General features: G+C 40.6%; 2 protein-coding genes across 3 annotated transcripts in view; both read left to right on the top strand.

Annotated features, from left to right (window-relative positions):
- Window positions 1-2,243: 2,243 nt before the first annotated feature.
- Window positions 2,244-7,535, top strand: eps8l1a (EPS8 signaling adaptor L1a). The gene is made up of 15 exons (XM_028968607.1): window positions 2,244-2,313; window positions 2,677-2,704; window positions 2,778-2,836; window positions 4,017-4,149; window positions 4,243-4,331; window positions 4,399-4,473; window positions 4,650-4,798; window positions 4,892-5,015; window positions 5,095-5,138; window positions 5,295-5,403; window positions 5,552-5,689; window positions 5,900-6,026; window positions 6,237-6,405; window positions 7,000-7,132; window positions 7,213-7,535. Exons 1-15 carry the CDS (start codon window positions 2,311-2,313, stop codon window positions 7,294-7,296), a joined length of 1,464 nt encoding a protein of 487 aa, XP_028824440.1. The 5' UTR covers window positions 2,244-2,310; the 3' UTR covers window positions 7,297-7,535.
- The window catches only part of LOC114782947 (golgin subfamily B member 1), a 23,241-nt gene continuing 9,767 nt past the window's right edge, over window positions 7,229-20,702 (top strand). For both annotated transcript variants that reach the window (XR_003748282.1, XM_028968606.1), the window contains exons 1-14: window positions 7,229-7,266; window positions 7,898-7,970; window positions 8,167-8,266; window positions 8,961-9,201; window positions 9,292-9,379; window positions 9,900-10,020; window positions 10,182-10,283; window positions 11,867-11,926; window positions 12,036-12,104; window positions 12,186-12,275; window positions 12,551-12,660; window positions 13,098-13,557; window positions 13,645-16,056; window positions 19,048-19,195. Coding sequence is in view for 1 of the 2 variants with exons in the window: in XM_028968606.1 (XP_028824439.1) it covers window positions 7,954-7,970; window positions 8,167-8,266; window positions 8,961-9,201; window positions 9,292-9,379; window positions 9,900-10,020; window positions 10,182-10,283; window positions 11,867-11,926; window positions 12,036-12,104; window positions 12,186-12,275; window positions 12,551-12,660; window positions 13,098-13,557; window positions 13,645-16,056; window positions 19,048-19,195 (4,018 nt within the window). In the remaining variant the exon portion in view is untranslated. The remainder of the gene's footprint in view (window positions 7,267-7,897; window positions 7,971-8,166; window positions 8,267-8,960; window positions 9,202-9,291; window positions 9,380-9,899; window positions 10,021-10,181; window positions 10,284-11,866; window positions 11,927-12,035; window positions 12,105-12,185; window positions 12,276-12,550; window positions 12,661-13,097; window positions 13,558-13,644; window positions 16,057-19,047; window positions 19,196-20,702) is intronic.

Raw genomic sequence — 20,702 nt, 5'->3', positions numbered from 1 at the left:
GGAAAGTTTGGTGTGGTTATTGTGCGTGCACTCTGCAACACTGTGTGTTATCTACTATGTAAGACAGATAGAAGGAGAAGACTGAAGGAGGTTCAGATAGGACATTGTATTGAAAATGTTAAAAAATAAAAAAAATTAAGAACGAACGTGAACTAGTTCATTTTTTGAGCTATGAACTTGATTCAAATTGTAAAAAAATGAACTATGAACGTGAAATAGTTCTTTTTCAGTGTGAACTGGCACAAAGGTGGTAGTAGCCTAGTGGGTAACACACTTGCCTATGAACCAGAAGACCCAGGTTCAAACCCCACTTACTACCATTGTGTCCCTGAGCAAGACACTTAACCCTGAGTGTCTCCAAGGGGGGACTGTCCCTGTAAGGCCGTCTGATAAATGCCGTAAATGTAAATGTACAACACTGAGCTGGACATTATGCTAGCAAAGACATTAAGCTATCTTCTCTGAGCTAAAAAAAAGTTTTATCCTACCACCGTGTTAAAAAAAAATAATGACGCTACACTGGTGTGATTTTTATACTATTTCAGCATACATTTCGCTAATAGTATCATAACATGTCATAACATACCCAAAAGCATAACATACCATAGCATAGCTTACCTCTATATGTTTTTTTCAAATCTGAAGGGGAGTTTTTAAATGCTAACAATTCTTTATGTTGAGGCAGGCATGGGATGCAAAGAAATCGCAAGGACTCATTCTTTGCTCCTTTGTACTCAAAGAAATTTCCGTCATGATCCGGACCGGCAGGGGTGACTCCGGATCCGGAGTCCGGACCGTAGTTTCATGTTAGTCTCGTGTAATGTTCCCTGATCGTGTTCACCTGGTGTATATTTATATAATTGTATAAAGCTATCCTGTTCGTGTCTGTTCGCCGTCAGGTCACTGTGTGTTAATGTTCCCTTGTCGTGTGCAGTTTGTATTAAACCCCTGTCGTGTGAAGTCGTGCATATGCGTCCTCCTTCATCGCCATGTCCAGCCCCCACGTGACAATTTCTGAAATCCGGCCCAGGATTTCTTTGTGATTCAGAGCCCAGTAGATGCAGCTCTGGGTCCATGTTGAATGTCTCGTCTACCAGCTCGTGCTGCTAACTGACGCGCGCTCTGACGTCATTGGAGCTAATAAAGCCTGATTGGTAGGAAATGGCAAACAACGCCAGAACGCAATAGGCAACTATTTTTTCATGCAAGATTTTGAGGAAATTGTGTTCATAAAATGTAACGAGTAACGGCATAAACTGTAGAAATGTAAATGTAACATGTATAGGGAAAAAAGTAACGGACCTAGGACAGAACCTTGTGGAACACCAAACTCTACTTTACTATGTGAAGATGAAACACCATTGATGTCCACAAACTGATATCGGTTGGTCAAATATGATCTGAACCATTCAAGGGCTGTTTTCTTAGTATTGTGCAAAGGCTGTCAATACATGTGATGTACATGTCTACCTGTGTTGTGTGTAGAATTCCGAGGGAATAAATGCATTTAATCCATTTTGGAATAAGGCTGTAAGATAACAAAATGTGGAAAAACTGATGCGCTGTGAATACTTTCTAGATGTACTGTATAGGCCTTTTCCTTTTTTTGCTTGGCTGAGAAAAGACCGGGTCTAGTACCCAGAGGAGATGCCTTGTTTCATAGTGAGGCACTGCTGTCCGCTGTCTGAGAAATTTCAGTTCAGCGAAGGAAAATACTTGGGTAAAAATGTATTTGAGTAAAAGTAAAATTACCTATTTTAAAACCAACTTTAAAATGACAAATTACTCGCAAAAACTACTCAATTTCAGTAACTTTTGTCTTCTTTTTAAGATAGATTTACACACAGTATTTAAGATTCCTCTCCAGCTCAGGGACTGCACCTATTTTTGCTGTACTTGTTAAAATGTCAATAAAGATATTCCGATTCCGGAAATTGATTATATAGTCAGTATTGTTTCTATTCCCTTCGTCACAAGGGGGCGTACAAACAGCAACCTTGATGCTACACTGGCATGGGGTCAGAGGACTGAGATAAACAGGCCATTTTGCACAGGCCATATTCAGTTCACATATTAATATTCACATAATATAAATATATGTCTAAAACACATATTAAAATGAACTTTAACCCAACAAACTTAACACACATTTCTGAAATGACATCAGATGTGTGGCATTCAGAATCTGAGAATGCAGAGGATCAATTTTCAGTCATGAGTCAAACTTGTTTTTCTTGTTCCTGTGTATCTTTATGAGGCAAAACCAAAGGAAACTACGACATACCATCCTGCTCACATACACAAACATGCATGGTAAGTCTGACATTCTACCTTTATACCCGTATTTGTATTTATTTTTATTCAATTCTTCAGTAATGATGCAATTATTGTGGGAAAGGAACAGCATGATCATGCAAACATAGCTTAAGAAGACACATAAATGATATAGTAAATATACCTTCCTGCTTCCCTGTACACAAAGACTGCCCTGTTTCTAAAAATGCTGTTTACTTTCATATACTTTACTAAAGGAAATATACATTATGTGCTACAGTATTGTTTTTGTTTTGGCTGCAGGTCTGAGATATTCCTATAGATTTTTTCAGATGTCTTGGATACAGTGTTAAAGTGTGCAAAAAGATAGAAGTATATTTTAAATTATATTCTCTCTCCCAGATGGAGTCTGCTCCATATGCATTTCCCCGTAAGCATTCATTAATTACTCCACAAATATGCATGCCGAGAACACATTTTAATGACTAAACCTTTCTTTTCAGTGAATGGAAACAGTGCTGGGAAGACAAGTGCTTCTGTGAATCATGCTGAGAGAGAAGTGGTGAGAGAGAGAGAGACATGTTTAAATTGTTTTTTTTTTATTACATTTTTTAAAATTCACAAATCAAGCTTGTATTTTATGCACACTAATACAATAAATCCTAAGCAACCTCATTTTGAAAAGGGCATTTTCGTAGACCTGCATGGGTGTGTCAGCTAATGTGACCTTCACCAATCAGGAAGCTTCAATTGATCATGTTCATACATGCAACATGTGACAAGAGGAAAACCAAACTGACATATGCAGTTGCGCATAGGACATGCAATTTGAACTTTTTGTCTGCTTTAGATCACATCTTAATTTTCATCAAGATTTCAACGGAACAATTTCTTTTCCTAAAAAAAATCCTTGAGATTTTGAGGAAACGCTTTAACATTTGAGAAAAAGTTAAATTTAATAAATGAATAAGGCACACTGGCCTAAACCTACATAAATGAAACAGAAAGCATTGTATGAACATTATGGCATCTATGTGTCCTGCAGGTTTATTTATAAGGGGTCCTGATCACTTGACTCTAATGTGCGGCAGCTATGAGTGATTAGGTCCCAATAATCAGGAGATAGCTGGGTAAACAGTGTGGCAGAGATTCTTCACAGTAATAGTTCATTTCATTGGATTTACTCTGCTGTGGTCTCAGCATATTCAGATTTACTGTAATCAGTGACTGTCACAAACAGAAAATATCAGTCACTAGAGAAGAACTCTGCAGCGCTGGAAACAGTCTCACAGTTTCTGTGTGCTCTCTAGCAAGCAGTTGCACAATCACAATGGCTCTCACACACTTACACACACACGCAAACTCATACAGGTAATCTGAATTATCCAGAAGTCCTCACCAGCGGCTACTTTTTACTTTTATTCTTTAAAGTTAAAAGAAAGTGGGCTTTGAAAGTGGGACAGTGGTGGCCTAGCAGCTAAGGAACTGAAAGTTTCCACTGAGGTCACACTGGTTCCACACACCTTTCATGGCTGCCCACTGCTCACTAAGGGTGATGGGTTAAATGCATAGGTCACATTTGGCTGTGTGCACAATGTGCGGTGCTATGCTGTGGATCACAATGTCAAAACTTTCACTTCACATCAGTATTCAACTTTTACCAGAGACATTTATAGCAAAATATCTACTTGAGTGATCAACCTGTTTACCTCTGTCTGTCTGTCTGTCTCCCCTTCTCTCAGGAGCTCCTGAATCACTGTTTTGAGGATGTGGAGAGTTTTATGAGCCGCCTGCAGCAGGCCGCTGAGGCACAGTGTATTCTACAGCAGAAGTCTAAGAAAAAGAGCAGGAAGAGCAGCAAAAAGCAAAAAAAGGGTAAGCAGACAGTGTGGGCTCTCAGAGCAAGAACACAGAAATATGTTACTATGCACTCACATGCTACCTCCATCATCTGTTTTATATGGGCAGATGAGTTACTGGCAGCGAAAGCCTGTCCCCCTTCAGAGGAGGAGTTTGTGGACATTTTCCAGAAACTCAAATTATCCCTGAGTCTGTTGGTAAGACTCTTCCTTTAGGAAAAAAATCCTTTAAAAAATACAATAATGAAAATTGTCCAATTTGCAGAGTGGCTTGGAAGATTCAATTGCAGAGCCAAACTCAGAAGAGTTGATTCATCACTTGTTTGTTCCACTGAAGCTGGTATTTTTCCTCTCTAACACACACACACACACACACACACACACACACACACACACACACACACACATATTTCTGCCATGTTTGGAAATGACCTGTAACAGCCAACACTGAATAGTAACTTGCTAACAGACATTTAGACATTATTTCCTCTCTCTCTCTGTGTCCGTGCTGGTCAGTTGGTGAAGACTACAGGGAGCCCGACCATAGCTGCCTCTGTCTCCAGTCCAGGCTTGAGTGGTGGAGCTGTAACCCTGCTACAAAAATGCCTTACAGCAGATGAGAGGGAGCTGTGGTCCTCACTGGGATCCAACTGGAATACACCCTGGTCAGTGATCACACGAACAATATCCAGGCCCATAGTTACCTGCACATTTTAATAGCATAAAGTAACTGTCTTCTGGGTTGTGGTGAACCACAGTGGCCAGCTTGGCTGCTCCGCCGCTCCGTACTCACCGATCTTCCTGAGCGGATGGCAGCCACAGGAATTTGATTTTGAAGGAAAGCCTTGCACAAAACAGGAGGCTTCAATAAATAATACAGAGGTAATTGTCCTGGATTATAAATCATGCACCACTGATACAGTGAGTCTCCAGCTTATCCCAATTTGTCTTTTACCACCAGGACACAGACAGCCCTGCTACCCAAACACTACCAGCCTGTGAAATGTAAGTTTCTGACACTGTGGCTTGGGAAAAAAATATAATTTAGGATCAGGGGAAGCTGAGTGTGAAGAAGGAGAAGGAGATAATAACATAACTGATGGTTGGTTATGTCAGTGAAGGCATTTTTGGTGTGTCTGTTTGCGTGTTTGTGTTTTATAGGGATAGGGGAGGTGGCCTCCCAGAGGATGAGAGACTGTACTGCTGCAGTTATGATTTTGTAGCAAGAAACAGCAGCGAGCTTTCAGTGCTTCAAGGAGAAACTCTGGAGGTTTTATTCTGATTGCTTTCATATTTTCTATTCATTAATTTTATTAGCAAAAATGATTCTTTTTAAGTGATTCATTAATGATGCAAAATCACAACAAAATCCCAGCATTTGTCATTCATCTGGTGATATGCTGGACTCTCCGGAACAGGTGCTTGAATCCTCCAAAAACTGGTGGAAATGTAAAAACAGCTATGATGAGATTGGATTTGTGCCTCATAATATTCTGGAGCCACTGTCAGCCTTGAAAATGGCTGAGGCTGACCCATCACGAAGAAGACATTCCAAGGTACCTCAGTATTGGTCTGTAGTTTGAATTATGCTAATAAAACCTACAAGGTCAGACTGTCTTAATATTTGGTTTAGAATCAATTTCATAGACATCTTTGAAACCACTTTTTTCATTTCTATGAATAGATCTTGGTTTAAAAGGAGAGACCCTTTATGTATGTATGTTAGGTAGCAGTATTTTTATAATGTCCCTTTTCCCTCTGACCAGAAGGCTCCTATTCTTCCCCCAAGCAAAAGATTTTCATACAGCCCAACCAGTCCAAAAGAGACCAGTCCAACATCCAAGGACCCCCGATCACTGACCATGCCCCCTACAGTAAATAAGGAGGACAGAGGTAGAGACACAAACACGCAGAAAAAAATATGAGCACAATGTGCACACAGTTACAGTATATACTTAATTGGCATTGAGCATAATTCGTTGACGATCAATTTAAACTGTGTGGAAGCTTAAAAAAAAAAAAACAGATTCAGTCCATTGGAGCCACACAGAGTTTGTTTTCCATCACATTGCAACCATCCCAAACTCACCTTTTGAACTACAGTTGTTTTGAATGACGAGCTCAGGGAGCGTCTGGCCAGTGGTGTTGCACGGTCGCTATCTGTACGACCCTCATCTGTGGTCTGCACCTCCAACACATCTCCACCCATCAATTACCAGTCCAGCCCAGTAGAGGTTGAGAGCTGGCTGCATAGTAGAGGCTTCAGTAGTCAGTGAGTACTTATACATGCACAGACACACACACACACTCTCAGTCCACTTCACCTGACAGGGCAAACTCCAGATGCCTGTCAAGAGGGGAACTACATGATAATACTAACTGATAATATATCTATTATGAACACACAGGAAAATTACATTTTACAGCATTTTTCAGACGCCCTTATCCAGAGCGACTTACAATCAGTAGTTACAGGGACAGTCCCCCCCCGGAGACACTCAGGGTTAAGTGTCTTGCTCAGGGACACAATGGTAGTAAGTGGGATTTGAACCTGGGTCTTCAGATTCATAGGCGAGTGTTTTACCCGCTAGGCTACTACCACCCTGCTTTATTAAAATGTGCTTTATTATACTACTGTTGGGAGTATAGGAAAAAAATAAAACAATTTTCAAATGAATACTAGTTTCTTATGGAATATTGGACTGGCAGCTCAGAGAATGCAGCCTCAAAATGCAATGACTTTTTTTTTTACACATGTAAATAGGTCACTTTAGAGGTCACTAATGGTCAGAAGGCAAATTCCAGCATTCATTTATATCATCAGTTTTCATTTCAAACTGTAACATGTCCTCTTCTCTTTTGAAAGAACTGTGCAGAGTCTAAGCATCCTGTCTTGCGCTCAGCTCTTCTCCCTGAAAAAAGATGAGCTGCTCATGGTCTCTCCAGAAGAGGGCTCTAGAGTGTACAGCCAAATTATGGTGCAGAAAGCTCTGCTTGAGGTAACATGAAAAGCAGCAGAAAAACAAGCAGGAAAACCAGAGCTCAGCTTTAACACCAAATCAATGTGTTCATTCTTTAGGATGCGAGGAAAGCCACTGAACTGGAGGAGGTGATGAAAAGGCAGAAAATAAAGGTGGATTCAATTGGGTTACAGAACAAATAATAATAGTCCTTATATGTGTGATTAAGCAACCATTTCCAGAACCAAAAAATGTCAGACCAATACACACATACATCCAGATCCAATTACATCATATATACAGCACATTATTCTCTGTTATATAAATCTATTTTTTACAGTTTTGGTAATTGTTGTCTAAAATAAAAAATCAATCATCAGTCATCAGGATGGATGTATATCACATTATGAATGTAATAAACTGATTTTGTTTTTTCCTCTTCTGCGGCCTTGGCCTTATTTTATAATCAAAAAGTAATGGATGAGAGATTGATGAGTGAATTTCGTATTTTCTGAATATACAAAAATTTCTGTCTTTTCTGAGACTTGTGGGAACTTATGAATCTTCCAAACATACTCTGGAACGCCATTTTATGCTGAAATAATATTTGGTAATTTGAGTATTTCATCATTGCATCAACACACCTTTCTCTCAATTTAATCCCGATGTTTCCTCTTAAGTGTTATTAATCAGTAAATCTAAAGTAGACTGTGGTAATCCTGTAAGAGTGTAATGAAGGGAGCCAACTCTGGGATTACACTTGTGCATGTGCACTGAGTGAGCTATAATTCTGTGTCGGCCCAGGATCTGGTAAGTTGTAGATTGACCGAACCGGAGAGAAGACCAACCAGGAACAGACCATGTCCAGGAAACAGAAGTAAGACAGAAGACTGTGTGTGTTTGCCTTATAGACCAAAGAGATGTAGATTTTATTGCTTTGTGACTTTTTGCTGTATATTGCTATAATTTGTGAACTGCAGTACATTATATGTACATTATATGATAAGTCACAATGAATCTCTGTATCGGCATTGGATCAGCACAATACCCCTGTGTGTGTATGCATGAAATAGGTGGCAGAACTCTTTGCTCTTACACTCAAGAACCAGCAAAACTGAACACAGTCAGAGGAAGAAAGAACCAAAGAGGGGGACAGAACAAAACACTTCACAGGTAACAGATACAAATACACACACAAATGTCCAAAATGCTCAAAGTACAACTGCATTCAATAACCTTGTAATTTTTCCCTGGTTATACATAACTTTGTTGTGATTTTGCAAAATCATCTTTCTGTGGTTCTTAATCATTTAATTGTACAGATTTTCAACCATCACCTGAAACTGAAACACTGTATTTATAGAATCCAAATGCTCCATGGTCTTGTGGAGGTAGATATTTGATGCAGTAAACCCAGCTGCTTGCTAAAAGAGCGAACTCCTTCATCAGCACTCTGTCTGTCTGATTTACTCATCCGGCCACCCCCACGCCACCCTCTGATTAATGGATGCTGCTAGTGAACCAGTGTGTGTGTGTGAAACTGTGAGATGTGATTGGCCATTCCATATACTTCTCTGTGTGATTAAAGGTTGGTCAGATGGCAGAATTAGGCTGCAGTGATCTGATCAGATTATAGGGTACTCCCCTAGAATGAAGGCATAGAAAGCACTTGGCAGCACAGTGGAAGTATGTGTGTGTGTTTATTTGAGTAGAGCTTTGACTTTTCTCAGCGTCAATCCAATTGAGTAAGCAGTGCGAGAGAGTGTGTGTGATTCTCAGTGCCTCTGAACCACCAATGCCCCCCTATTTCTCTTCCTCTCCTTCACATTCTGCAACAAATCATTCTCTTGTCCCCATCTCTGAACAGGGAACAGGTTCAGGAAACAGTCAAAGTCCTAAACTGGGCATAACGAACTGCAGTGATGGTGACAGATTTAGCTCTGGAAAAGGTGTGAAAGGCAGCACAGGGAAGACCCAGTGTGCTATTGCCTCCCCTCATGAGATATTTCAGGATGACTTCAGGGGGAGAGAGAGAGGAAGGGATGTCTACTGTAGCCCCTCCCACTCCAGTGCAGTCAGCCAGCCCCACCATTGCTCCAGCACCCAAGGTAAGAGCAAGTCCTCATCTACCGATTTTACATTTTATTATTCATCTATTAAGATTTGTAATCTAAACATCACATTTTTGTTTCTTTCAGACTATAGAGTTGTCTTAGACAGTGGCAATTCTATACTGAAGAAAGGAAAACTAGATGCCTCCTTCCTTCCAGTTTCCAATGACTCAGAGTAAGGTTTCACTCAATTCTGATTCTGCTCCCCCAGACCATTTCCCTACTGAACCAGTCAAGCAGTTAACAATGTGATCAAAATCTCTTGGGTCGAATATGGCAAGATGAAAGACACCACGTCTGTGAAGACTGCTTAACACAGAGCAAACACACAACCATTACTCAGCACCACACACACTGACCACAGTAAAACACACATAAACACACACCAGGAAGCCAGTCCAAGAAAACAGGAGGTCAACAGATTGTTTGACTGAGCACAGGTAAAGCCCAGATCCCAAACCTCAAATAGGTTTATGTAATGGAGATCAAATGTATTTTCAGGGCATCATAGTCACATTCATGTAGAGTAAAACCAATATGTTTTATCTGAATCCTGTAATTTCCTGATTTAGTTTTTCCATGTTTTTAAACTTAATTCTTGACCACGTTCATACCAAATGCATTACAGGTGGAACTTTTAATGTCTGATGCAGAAAAAAAAAAAAAAAAAGTATTTTGGTTGTGGTGTGTCCTAGGAAGTCACAGGTCATGGGTCAGGTTGGGAGGGACTCTGGAAGACCAACACAAACTACTTCAACAATGCCTTCCTCCTCTTCCACTACAAAGTTGAGCCAAAGTCACTTCAACAAGGAACTGGTTAGCCCAAACAATATCATAGTACTCATGTTCATTTCTTTCTTACCTGTTATTCTATTCCAATAATCCTGTACTGATGTTGATGTTTTAGTGGTCATTTAGGATGATGCTGTTGTGTTGATAAGTATGGATTGTGCATCCCTATGCTTCCGGTCTCGTAGGAACTACACACTGCGCAAGAGTGCTCAGCTTATGGATTCTCTTCCTCCCGTAATCGGCGCTCCAAATCATTGGACCAGAGACGATCTAAGGCCAAAACCACAGTCAGTCATAGCATTTACAGTACTGTGCCAAGGTTTTAAAAATGCTGAAGAATGAATACTAAAAGAATTTTGAAATCAAAATAGCAATAGTTTCTTTAGCAATTTACAAAATGCAAAGTGAGAAAACAAAAGGAATACCATTATTTGGTGCTACTACCCTTTGTCTTCAAACCATCATAATTTCTTATTGTCACGTCCATGCGGGCATACGGAGAGGAGGACGAAGAGTGACGAGGAATGGAGGACGCTTTCACCTGACATCACGGAACAGGGGTTTAATGGTGAATCACAGGACAGGGGAGACATCCGAGACGTAGACACTGGTGAACACGGAACATAACTTCAAAGACCTGACAGCGGACAGAAACGAACAGGGCAGCTTTATACAATTAACACAGGTGAAAACGATTAGGGAACATTACACAGCACAACAATTAAACTCCGGTCCGGATCCTGATCCGGACCGGAGTAACCCCCATTTCGGACCGGATCCTGACACTTATATGTGCATCTGCATGATGGCATTCGTTTTGTAGGATTATATTCAGGTTTATCAATTATACCAAACAGGTGCTAATGATCATCAGTTTCACATGTAAGTTTAAACACAGTCATTTACTGAAACTGAAACAGCTGTGTAGGAGTCTTAAAACTAGGTGGGGAACAGTCATACTGAGAACAATGGGAGGTTGTGGATGATAGTTTCGTGACACATGGACTAAAACCCATTAAGATAATTTCCCTTCATTGTCACAATGGCAAGATAGGGCATTAACCAGTTCAGCTCTGGGCCCCTGTGGACATACACAAAACTCTGCAACTGCATGCTCTATTAGTATAATTTTTTTATTCTAAATTATAACGCTCCTTAAATTGAGTATATCAGAAAAAATGAAGATAGAACACTAAAGAAAATAAAAAAGCAAACAAAAAGTGCACTTTTACATTGATTAGGCCATCTGATTTATCAGACGCCCTTATCCAGAGCGACTTACAATCAGTAGTTACAGGGACAGTCTCCCTGGAGCAACTTAGGGTTAAGTGTCTTGCTCAGGGACACAATGGTAGTGAGTGGGATTCGAACCCGGGCCTCCCGATTCATAGGCGAGTGTGTTACCCACTAGGCTACTACCACCCTACATATGATTGGCTCCAAAGTATTCTGCAGCAGGACAATGATCCCAAACATACAGGCAAGGTTCAATCTTCAGTGAGAAGAACAACAGTGAGTCTTGGAAGTCTGTCTGGGATTACATGAAGGAAGGAATTTGAGGAAGTCAACAGGCACAGGAAATCAGTAGGTCAGAGGTCTGTTCTGAAAAACCTACCAGCACAAAAAGTGTACAAGAAAATGCAAAGGGTGGTCACACCAAATATTGATTTCTGTTCTGTTCATTCATTCACAATTTTATTCATTTGTTCACTGCATTTTGTTAGTCTATGAATACACAATTTAACAAATTGTGAATGCAAATTTAAAGCATTCTTAGTTGAAAGTTTTTTTCACACAGTACTGTGAATAATCATACAGCATTTTGGAAGTGGTTACAAGTGTTTATAATAACGGTAATTGCTTTCTTTAGCATCAAGATCTTGTGAGTCTTAAGAGGGGCTGGATGAATATCCTGGGTGAAGGTGGACATGTGAGCATCTGAAACATTTCACGTACACAGCTGAACAACATATGAATCTGTAATACTTATTTGTATATAATTCCCATTTTAATTAAGCTTTTAACACTTTTATTTTTAGTGGAGGAAGCATTGGTTTGTCCTGAATGACAAGAGTTTGCAATTCTACAGAGACTCTGTTGCTGAGGAGGTGCGTGTGGGGGCAGACATTTGACGGCACTATGATATGAAGCAAACGTCTCGTTGATCTTTTTGAACTCACCACCCACAGGCTGCAGATCTGGATGGAGAGATAAGCCTGGCTACGTGTTATGATGTTACAGATTTCCCAGTGCAGAAGAATTTTGGTTTTCAGATCCATGTGAGTGCAGCAGGTTTTATTTTTTACTTTTACATTTCTGGACAATCCAAATTCTGAATTATTTTGAATTTAGTTTAAAAAAACAAGTTTGCTTTACAGTACTCCACCAATTCCGCCATTATTAATTTCTTTAGATATATTGTCATATATATCCCCTCATATATATATATATATATATATATATATATATATATATATATATATATATATATATATATATATATATATATGAGGGGAATATATATATATATATAATATATTTTCTTTTTCTTTAGACCAAAGAGGGAGTGTTTACTCTTTGTGCAATGACTTCTGGAATACGACAGAACTGGATTCAAGCAATGATGAAGAATGTGCGGCCTCCTTATGCATCTGATTTAATACGGTAACACATTTACACAGAATATATTTTAATAGATTTTGTTGGTGTTTCCAAATCATTTCAAAGTAATAATTTTAAATATATTAAAAAAGGGGGAAAGGAAAAACATTGAGAGCAAATGACACAGTGAATGTATTTTCAGAGCATAAGCGAGCCACAGAAAACAAGCTAACAAAGAATAATTTGATGTAAAGCATCCAAAACTGTCTTTTGGGAACCTGACTTAATTTAGAGTTTCTGAGTTAAATGAAACAGTGCGTTTACCATCCAATCTTCGATCTTGCTTTCTTATTTCTTTCCATGCTAACCTAAAAACAGTTTCAGTTTCCCACTTTTACGAATCCAGGTCTGTTTCATTTGTGTATGTAATATGTACATTTAGCACATTTTACTCTGTTCACATATCAGTTTTTGTCTGTGTCTGATTTGGTGTTTCCCAGTTGCGTTCTACCTAATCATCCAGTAGGGACGGGATGCACCCTCCAGGGAGAGCCGTGTCAAACAGAGGGTGAGAAAAAGAGTCATATCTACGACCACCACACAGATGGACAACATAAAACTAAAGACTGGGCAGAGATTCATTTTAAACATCTGAAGAGGAAAGATCCAGCCAAAACAATGTGTCCACCAAGTCTCAATGTGTCCACCAAGTCTTCTTTTAGAGATCAAATCAGAGACTCCACAGGGAAAGGGGCAGGCTTTGTCCCAAGTCACCAAGCTTCACATGCTGCCTATCGTGCACATACATTTATTCCTGCTACCCCCAAGGAGTCAGATGCTGACAGTGAGCTGTGTGATGGCTGTGACTTAGAACATCGAATAGAGCAAAAGAAGCCAATACAAAGTTTTCAGAACACTGTGGAGAATGAAACAGAAAGATCAGAGGATAATTCACCACAGGTAAGAAATCACTCTCATATCAGCGTGTTGTTAAAATTAAGAGGTCAGCTAAACTGAAATCTACTTTTAACAATCTTTCTCATACAGCAAATTGCCCCTTTGTCCTGCACTTCCTTTTCTTCATCTGTTCAGACTGACTTATGGGAGTTTGAGGGAGAGCTACAAACTTTGTGTAGAGAACTAGATTTGGAACGCAGCCAGGCTTTAGCACAGAGGGAGGAGTTTCAGCACTATAAGGACCGAGTCTATTCTGAAATGAGTGAAAGAAAAAAGAAGCAGGAGGTGACCGAGTCCAAGCTACAGGATGCAGAGTTCCAACTACGGAGTCTGGAGTCTAAGCTTCAATGGGCAGAACATGCTTTACAGGAAAAAGAGAAAGTGATAAAGGAGCTGCGGAGTAACCTGACAGAGACAACTGAGCTCCTTCAGTCCATGGAGGACACGCGGGAACAGAAGGAGCAGCGTCTACAGAAGCATCTTCTCCTTTTGCAGGAGAGCCAGGAAAGGGAGCGGAGGAGCCTAGGGGCTAGCCTGGAGATCTCTGAGCAAAGAAGCAAGGAGCTGGAGGATCAGCTCCAGCAACAGAAGTACCAGTGGGATGCTGAGCTCCAGACTAAACACAGCAGGCTGGAGAGAACGTGTGTGGAGCTGCAGAGCCAACTGGAGGAATCAGAAGGGGAGGTAGGTCGTCTGAAGGAGCGTCTGCAGAGTGAGGAGACCCTCTACTATAACCTAGAGCACAGCTATGAGTGTGTGCGGGAGGAGCTTGAGTGTGCACGGAGCAGAGGACAGGCAGCAAAAGATTGCTTCAGGGAACAGCTGGACAAAAAGGAGCGTGAGCTGCAGGAGGTGCTTGTAAAGATGGCCGCACTGGGCACCAGCCTGGAGGAGACGGAGCATCTACTAAAAGAGGCTAGGGAGACATGCTGCCATGTCTCTGGGTGCAGCATGCATCAGGGTCTACCCGCCATCTCTGATAAGTCAAAAGAACACTTGGTGCATTTCAAAGTTCCTGCTGTTTGGCCAAAATGGAAGGGAAGTGGTGGGGAGTCGGCAGAGAACCCAGATCAAGGACCCCTTGAAGAAGATGCAGAAAGAGTGATTCATGTGATACAGGCTCTGGAGACTAAACTGAGTGACACAGAGGAGAAACTGAGAGAGATTACCCTGCAACTAAAAAATCAGCAGCAACAGAGCAGAACAGAAGTCTGTCTTCTGCATCAAGACAAACAGGAACCAAGCACCATGGCAACCATGGACCATGGCAAACAGCAACTTTGTAAGGGTCTGGAACCGTCGAAAAATGCTGACGCTAATGCTCAGTGTCATGTTTTAAGAGAAGACGGGCAGGGTCCTCAAGGGTCACCAGAAAAAGTTGCTTTAGCGCTTTCGATGGTCTTGAGTAAAATGGCTGCAGCGCTGGAACATCCAGGCATAGAACTGCGGAGGCACATAGTGGAACTGCATGAGCAGGCCTACATTGTAAAGAGACACCAACAAAAGGCTCACATTCTCATGTTCGAAGACAATGAAATCCACAGTGCATGCATGAGAGCAGAGCTGGCATACATCACATACAAACTTCACGGCTGGATGGAGAACCCACCAAGAGAAGATACGCTGGGTGAGTGCATCTGGGAGACTGCAGACAACAAAATAAACTTCCCATGGCAACAAGCCATGGCTGACATCAGCCACCCAGAGCTCACTCCTTACCAGGACATCCAGGACACAGAGGGTGCTGAGGAGGGTGATGAACTGCGTGACAGGGTAGGGAGGTGCGTGACAAGGGAGCAGCGCTGCAGAGGAAGTGAAAACCTTGTTGCGCAGCTCCATGCTCAATCCCAAGCATTACACAACCTGTCTCTGCAGGTCCACACAGATGTCACGGACACACAATCAGACCGTGTAGTGACCCCCACCATCCTGAATGAGGCACTGTTTGAAGCTCAGATGGCCTATCTGGCATGTCGACTGCATAACAGCATGCAGCAAGAGGTGAGTGTGATTCGCTCACAGCATGAGCAAGCCAGACGGGAGTGCCAGACAGCATGCAGAAGCATGAAGGTGCTGTTTCGTGAGCAGGCACAGCGCTACGAGGCTCGTTTGCAGAAGGAGAATTGTTTTCTTGAAGACGCCTTAGCCCGTCTTAAAAAGGCACAGGAGAAATGCAATGCTGCAGAAGCCAGTGCCCAACAGAAGGCAGAGGAAGTCAAAAAAATGGAGGAGAAGCTGCAAGAGAAGCTGCAGGAACTTCAGAGAATTCATGAGGAGGAGATGACTCAACTCCATAAATACTACACACAGATAATGCCTACATCTGACACAACCAAGATGAATTGTGATGGAAATAGAAAGACTGACTCCATGCATGTGCAAGTTATAGAACATGAGACTGAAATTAACAGCCTAAAGGAGGAGCTGGCCAAATGGAAAGAAATGAAAGGAGACACAAAAGTCCTAAGAGACTCTTACCTCAGAGAACTGCGGAGTCTAAAGGTGATAACATTTACCTACAAAAAGTTATGATTAAACTAGAAGTTTTGGGTGTAATTGAAATGTACCTAATAATTGTTAATGAATCAATCATACATTTATTTCCCAAATAATCAATATTCAGTCATGTAGTTTTCTCCATTGCCAGTAATCATCAACCACCCACTAAAAAAGAACTTCCTTAAATTCGAAAATTTGCTAAATAAACAATTAGTACTTTAATTAGTATGTGGTCTTAGTAAAAAGTAGTGAAGTTGTACCTCTCTGGTCATTCTAAATACTTTGGTTTAGTTATTTCTCCTATGAAATTTCTTTTGTCTTATTTGTCTTCAGCTATTGCCAAATATTCTATCGACACTTCATACACTTTTATTTTAACCCATGTTTTATAAAAAAAATATTTAAAAATGAATAAAATAAAACATAGAAAACAATCGATCTTTATTTACAGCACAGGCCAAAGGTTTGGACACCTTCTCATTCAATGTGTTTTCTTTATTTTCATGACCATTTACATTGGTAGATTCTCACTGAAGGCATCAAAACTATGAATGAACACATGTGGAGTTCTGTACTTAACAAAAAAAGGTGAAATAACTGAAAACACGTTTTATATTCTAGTTTCTTCAAAAAATCCACCCTTTGCTCTGATAACTGCTTTGCACACTCTTGGCATTCTCTCTGTGAGCTTCAAGTGGTCGTCACCTGAAATGGTTTTCACGTCACAGGTATGCCTCATCAGGGTTAATTTGTGGAATTTCTTGCTTTATTAATGGGGTTGGGACCATCAGTTGTGTTGTGCAGAGGTCAGGTTACTACACATCTGACAGCCCTATTGGACAGCTGTTAAAATTCATATTATGGCAAGAACCAATCAGCTAACTAAAGAAAAACGAGTGGCCATCATTACTTTAAGAAATGAAGATCAGTCAGTCCGGAAAATTGCAAAAACTTTAATTGTGTCCCCAAGTGGAGTCTCAAAAACCATCAAGCGCTACTACGAAACTGGCACACATGAGGACCTACCCAGGAAAGGAAGACCAAGAGTAACCTCTGCTTCTGAAGACAAGTTCATCCGAGTCACCAGCCTCAGAAATAGCAAGTTATCAGCAGCTCAGATCAGAGACCAGTTAAATGCCACACAGAGTTCTAGCAGCAGACCCATCTCTAGAACAACTGTTAAGAGAAGACGAATCAGGCCTTCATGGTCAAATAGCTGCCAGGAAACCACTGCAAACGAGAGGCAACGAGCAGAAGAGATTTGTTTGAGCCAAGAAACACAAGGAATGGAAATCTGTGCTTTGGTCTGATAAGATCTTGGTTCCAACCACCATATCTTTGTGAGACGTAGGAAAGGTGAATGGATGGATTCCACATGCCTAGTTCCCACTGTGAAGCATGGAGGAGGAGGTGTGATGGTGTGGGGGTGTTTTACTGTTGACACAAATTCAAAATTGAAGGCACACTGAACCAGAATGGCAACCACAGCATCCTGCTGTGACATGCCTTCCCATCCGGTTTGCGTTTAGTTGGATCATTTATTTCTCAACAGGACAATGACCCCAAACACACCTCCAGGCTGTGTAAGGGCTATTTGATCAAGATGGAGAGTGATGGAGTGCTGCAGCAGATGACCTGGCCTCCAAAGTCACTGGACTTCGAGATGGTTTGGGGTGAGCTGGACCGCAGAGTGAAGGCAAAGGGGCCAGTGATGGCCTAGCGGTTAAGGAAGCGGCCCCATAATCAGAAGGTTGCCGGTTCGAATCCCGATCCGCCAAGGTACCACTGAGGTGCCACTGAGCAAAGAACCATCCCCACACACTGCTCCCTGGGCACCTGTCATGGCTGCCCACTGCTCACTCAGGGTGATGGGTTAAATGCAGAGGACAAATTTCACTGTGTGCATTGTGTGCTGTGCTGCTGTGTATCACATGTGACAATCACTTCACTTTGTACAAGTGCTAAACAGCTCTGGGAACTCCTTCAAGACTGTTGGAAAACCATTTCAGGTGACGACCACTTTAAGCTCACAGAGAGAATGCCAAGAATGTGCAAAGCAGCAATCAGAGCAAAGGGTGGCTATTTTGAAGAAACTAGAATATAAAACATGTTTTCAGTTATTTCACCTTTTTTTGTTATGTACATAACTCCACATGTGTTCATTCATAGTTTTGATGCCTTCAGTGAGAATCTACCAATGTAAATGGTCATGAAAATAAAGAAAACACATTGAATGAGAAGGTGGTATATTCATACAACGTAGCATTGTAAGAAAAGAAGAGAAGTCTGTGTTCACCTCTGTGCAGCATCAACAACAACATTTCTTATATAGAAAAAATTGTAGTGGTAGGAAAGTCCAAATGGCAGTATAGAGGGTCTGTCCATGTTTGAAGGTTTTAGTCCAGTGACATGGTCTACACTGCTTGTCCATTTTAGCTTTAGCCGCTATGGTGTTGGGGGCTGTGGTGACCCTCTGGCATGTTTCATGTTGGTACAGCTCATCAGCAGCTCGATGCCAAGAACCAGGATCTAGAGTAACTTAGAGAGAGACAGATTAGTCATGTTATTGTTCAAATTAAAATATTTCATGAAATACTTCATTGATTGTAACATGAAAGCAAGTTGTAACTTGCTCAGGATAAGGGCGTTTGCCAAATGCCTTAAATGTCAATGTAAATGTAAGTGTAAAATCAACAGTTGAATTCAATGTTCTATTGAGAATAATATATGGGTTTATGAAGTTCGAAAACCATTGCATTCTGTTTTATTTTATTAAATTTGTGTCCCAGATTATAATTGAAAATATTAAAAATATTTTTTTTTCCTATTGTAGTGCATTTCAAATTTTCAGTGAGTGGACAGTATTATAATGCAAAAGTGTGTCAAAAAGCATTTTTAAGAAAAACAAGTGTAAAGTCTATTACTGTTTGAACAAATATATTTGTTTTCTAATTATAACTATTACAAACATAATCATGTTGTCAAATTATTTAGGCAACATTTGAGCAAGGCTTCAGCAGTATGGATGAAAGCCATAAAAATATTATTGAGGACCTGCAGCGCCAGCACCAGAGAGAGGTGGAATGTCTGGCAGCGGAGAGAGAGAGAGTTCTGCAGGAGGAGACCAATGCTACAATTGCAGGTATATATTACACACACAAATTGTGCCTAAGATCTTACTTTCATTTGACTACATTAGAACCATGGCAGCATTTCACACTGTTGGCTTCTCTCCACCACACGCCACTTTTTTTATCATTCACTCATGTTAATGAGCATCATAAAGTGGCTTTTGATGATTACAATAGTGAAAAAAGCAGCCATAATGGTTACAAGAAGCAACTCTGCGGAAAAAAAAAACCTGATTCATCAAACATACTTTTTCCTGATACAACAAATACTACTGTAAATATGTTTCTTGTATTGGATTCTTCAGTATGGCTTCATCTTAGGTCTCTTTAACCACCACAGAGTAAGGGTGTCCAAACTTTTCACTGGTAGTGTATACTCCAATAATCTATCAAACTCACAACATTCCATTCATGCCTGTTTTACCTTGCAGAATGATTATGTATTTTTGTTTGGTGTAGTTAGACTGACAGCAACAAGTTTGCATCATATTGAGAGTGACTATATACCACAAGATTGTAGTGCCATTAATAGAGGACAAGGAATGAGACTGCAGGAGTTTAAAACAGTAATGTTATCATCTGGAAAGATAGATACTGTATAAATAACTTTAAGGGTGTAATTTAGTGTTGACCGAGGTGGGGTGAAGTTGTCAAGTTTATTGTGGTACAAGTAAATCACATAAAATCCACCACTCCGTGTGCTGAACAATTTTCTCTCCCCGTCTCTGGTGTGTTTCAGACAGTAATGCCAGTCAATACTTCTCTTTCACCTGGTTAGCGATCTCAGAACTGCTGACAGGTCCATGATCACTGGGGAATGTTTCTGCTGGAAGGGTCTTGCGAGCTCTGGAGGGGAACACGGGGACTCTAGTTGACTCTGTAGTATTTCGGATCAGGCAGGTGTAAATCCCTCGCACCTGATGCTCGTATTTTGTCTATTGAAGGACTGTACTTAACTGAATAACTTTCTCAAGTGATTCGTTCTTTTCTCAGTTCGTTTGAGCTGTCAGCCGCTGGGCTGCTGGAGGGAGGGAGTGATTGTATGCGCGTACTATGCCATGTCGCCAATGCCTGAATGAACCAATCACTCTGTGAACTACACTCTCCTAAATCAGTTTCATCTGAGGCGACTGTTTTTTTTTTTTTGGGGGGGGGGTTAAAAGCAGAGGACGCATTTCGTTGTGTGCACTGTGTTCTGTGCTGTGTATCACAATGACAATCACTTCACTTTCACTTCATATTTCTTGATTCAGCAACAAATGTAATAAGATTCACAATATATATTTTCTGACTAATAAATAAATGTAATACCATTCACAAAGGCATTTTTTGACTTTTGAAAGTAAATGTTTGTGATGCACAAATGTCAGTGCAGTTACATTAATTCACAAACCAATAGACCTGCATTTACAAATCACTGTATATATTTGTGAATTCCCTTACATTTATTTGGGGAGTTTTGAAAATTCAAAACTCCACAAATAAATGTAAAAAAAAAACTCCTGATGTCACTCGTTT

This window comes from Denticeps clupeoides, unplaced genomic scaffold (genome assembly GCF_900700375.1).
Source record: "Denticeps clupeoides unplaced genomic scaffold, fDenClu1.1, whole genome shotgun sequence".
Lineage (NCBI taxonomy): Eukaryota > Metazoa > Chordata > Actinopteri > Clupeiformes > Denticipitidae > Denticeps > Denticeps clupeoides.
This window is presented reverse-complemented; position numbering and strand designations above follow the sequence as displayed.